The following is a 3,206-nucleotide window of genomic DNA, read 5'->3' on the forward strand; positions in this document are numbered from 1 at the left end:
AAGACCAACGTGAAGGTTTTTGTCTTCAGAAATCAAGCCTCTCTTTGCCGCCCAATGGAAAAAAGTACCGTGATTCAAAGCAGCGTACTCAGTAACATTTTCATTCATTTGATATGGGTCAATTGTATCCAAGTGACTATCGAAGTGGATAACAGCCACCTTTCCCCACTTTTCGTATACTGCTCTCAAGCAACTTAATGTTATTGTATGGTCACCTCCTAAAGTCAAAATTCTCGAGAATTTCGAAAGATCAGAGGTGGCAGGATCAGATTTCAATATAGCTCTTTCTGCTCTGTAAAGTTGATCCAAAGCAACCCTATTATCTATTGGAGTCATAGGTGGATCGCCACAGTCAACAATCTTTCCTCTCTTAAAAAGGTTGTAATTCTTCCTAAACGGCGAAATACTTCCAGAAGACATCCTTTTAGTTGCCATTCGAATACCTTGTGGTCCAAAACGAGACCCAGGACGAAAACTTACACCCGTATCAAAAGTAGCTCCGACAATACCAATATCAAACTTTGCATCTTCTGCGAAACAATTTGTCAATGGCAAGTGGGCAAAACTTAAAAATCCACTTAAAGGGTTACTGACGTATCTATCGCTTCTGCCAGAAACTATATCCGAGATATCATCCTTATCTGGATATGCGACCTCTTTACTGGCCCAAAAAGACGTCTCTTGCTTTCCAATTTCATTTTCTAAGTCTTTATACTCTCCAAAGTACACATCTCCAAAGTATTTATCGAGAAAGTTATAATTCTTATTTTCATAAGACAGTAGCATCAGTTCTGTGATAACATTCGTATCAGATTCTAATATACTGGGGTCATCATGCACTAATAAATCCCCAATTTGAAAGTTAGCCTGAGGAAAAATCGAAACCGCTGCAACATTCGTTAAAATATTAAACAAAATTAAAAGCATAATCAAATCTTAAAGTTAGACTAACTATTAATCTTATTTTATCAAGGCTGAAACTTCCTTTATTAAGCATCTGTTAATCGGTTGACTTTGACTCCGCGCTTATCCAGATTTCAGTTCTATCCTTTTTAGGCAGTTCCGAAAGATCGTCGCTCTTGTCGGCAGTACAATCGAATTTTCGCAGCTGTCATTATATTTTTCATTATTTCTTGGATCAAGATTAGCTATCTTAAAAAATATCTTTCTGGATAAGAAGTCATTGATAAGAATTTTGTATGATAAGAAGGATTTATCAATATATAAGAAGTGTCTGCAATTAGTATAATAGTAGGTCATGATCTACCTCTTTTGATCATCGAATAGAAGACCTAAGCTGATACTGGGGGAAACTAAGTGCTGGTTAACTAAGAAATATATATATTAATACGAAGATGAAGAACGAAGTCTTTGAAGTTCAAACTTCTCCGGTATCGAGCAGTTCTGTTGGTCTGGTATCAAAGGATAGCTCAGAATTTGGAAACGTACATAGAAAGTTAAAAAGTCGACACGTACAGTTAATATCAATTGGAGGTGCAATTGGAACTGGATTATTTGTCACAATTGGTTCAGGTCTTATAAGAGGGGGTCCTCTAGGAATTCTTTTGGCTTACACTTTCTGGACAATTATTGTTATGTTATTAACTTCTGCTGTTGGTGAGTTTGTCTGTTATTTACCGGTTTCATCTCCATTTATTTCAATGGCAGGTAGATGCGTGGATGAGGCACTAGAATGTTGTGCTGGTTGGAATTTCTTCATTTTAAATGCATTGTTTATTCCGTTTGAAATAACTGCTGTTAATGGAATGATTCATTTCTGGAGGGATGATTACAGTCCTGCAATAACGCTTTGTATCCAAATCTTGATCTATGCTTTGATTAATATCTTTGCTGTAAAGCTCTTTGGGGAAATTGAATTCTGGTTATCAATGGGAAAATTAATATTGTGCATTGGGTTATTATTCTTCACCCTCATTACCATGTGTGGTGGCAATCCCAAACATGATGCCTTTGGGTTCAGAAATTGGAATGTTTCAGGAGGCCCTATGGCTGAATATATAGGTACTGGCAGCGTGGGTAAATTCGAGGGATTTTTGGGTGCATTGTTAGGTCTGGCTTGCTTTGTTATATTGGGTGTTGAGTATATATCAATGGTCGCTGCAGAAGCTGAAAATCCAAGGAAAGTGATGCCATTAGCCTTCAAGACTGTGTTGTTTAGGTTAGCATTATTTTATATCAGTGGTGCTTTATGTGTATCAATTTTAGTTGCTTATGATGATCCACTTTTTGTCAAAATGAATGCCGAAACTTCTAATGCTGCTGCTTCTCCATATGTAATAGCAATGGAAAACTTGGGAATCAAAGCATTGCCAGACATTGTCAATGTTCTTATAATTAGTTCTGCTTTCTCTGCGGGAAATTCCTATACATTTTGTGCAAGCAGGGTATTGTATGGTTTAGCTAAGGGTGGGTATGCTCCAAAGGTATTTAGAAAATGTAACAAACATGGAGTGCCTATTTATTGTGTTTTGGTAGCTATTTGCTTTTCTTTATTAAGTTTAATGCAATTAGGAACAAAAAGTGCAAAGGCATTGAGTTACATGGTTAACTTATGCACAGGCTGTCTGTTATTAAACTATGGGTTTATGACAATCACTTATATTGGCTTCTACAGAGCATGCAAATCACAAAACATCGATAGAAACTCCTTACCATATACTTCTTGGGGCCAGCCTTATTCCATTTACGTCGCAGCTCTATTTATATGGATAGTGGTTATTATCTTGGGATACAGTGTTTTTATCCCTGGTAAGTGGTCAGTTGATGACTTTTTATTTTCATATGCGTTAATATTTATTAATATTGCCATCTTCCTCTTTTGGAAATTTTGGAAGAAAACGAAATTTATTAAACCGAGTGAAGCAGATTTGACAACTGGGATTAAGGAAATCGAAGAACATGAATATAATTATTATGCACAAAATGAACGTAAGGAAACAAGAAATAGGGTTCAAAGGTTACTTGGTTGGGTATTTTAGATAAGTTCATTACAATCAAGATTAAGTGTAGTATTTATGTTTAAATTATTTATAGTAGAGTGAAATTATAAACCATGTATTAGAAAAAATTCTATGTAATATTTAATTTGCAATATTTAAGCTTTTTGCTAGATCGGATTGATTAGATATTTTTAATGCATTAGTATCACATATGACCGATTGAGAGATAATTGAGAATCGCAACAG

At 35.6% G+C, this 3,206-nt stretch overlaps 2 protein-coding genes across 2 annotated transcripts; one reads left to right on the forward strand and one right to left on the reverse strand.

Annotated features, from left to right (window-relative positions):
• Positions 1–9: 9 nt before the first annotated feature.
• Positions 10–927, reverse strand: AC631_05905 (uncharacterized protein; the record flags this gene model as incomplete). The annotated part of the gene is made up of 1 exon (XM_015614734.1): positions 10–927. A coding segment is annotated over one exon (918 nt), but the record flags the coding sequence as incomplete, so codon positions are not given.
• A 428-nt stretch (positions 928–1,355) lies between these two features.
• AC631_05906 (uncharacterized protein) lies at positions 1,356–2,999 on the forward strand (the record flags this gene model as incomplete). Its single annotated transcript, XM_015614735.1, has 1 exon — positions 1,356–2,999. The coding sequence occupies one exon, from the start codon at positions 1,356–1,358 to the stop codon at positions 2,997–2,999; it is 1,644 nt and encodes a 547-aa protein (XP_015464438.1).
• Between the last annotated feature and the right edge of the window lie 207 nt (positions 3,000–3,206).

The sequence above is a fragment of the Debaryomyces fabryi genome, assembly GCF_001447935.2.
Source record: "Debaryomyces fabryi strain CBS 789 chromosome Unknown contig00333, whole genome shotgun sequence".
Classification (NCBI taxonomy): domain Eukaryota; kingdom Fungi; phylum Ascomycota; class Pichiomycetes; order Serinales; family Debaryomycetaceae; genus Debaryomyces; species Debaryomyces fabryi.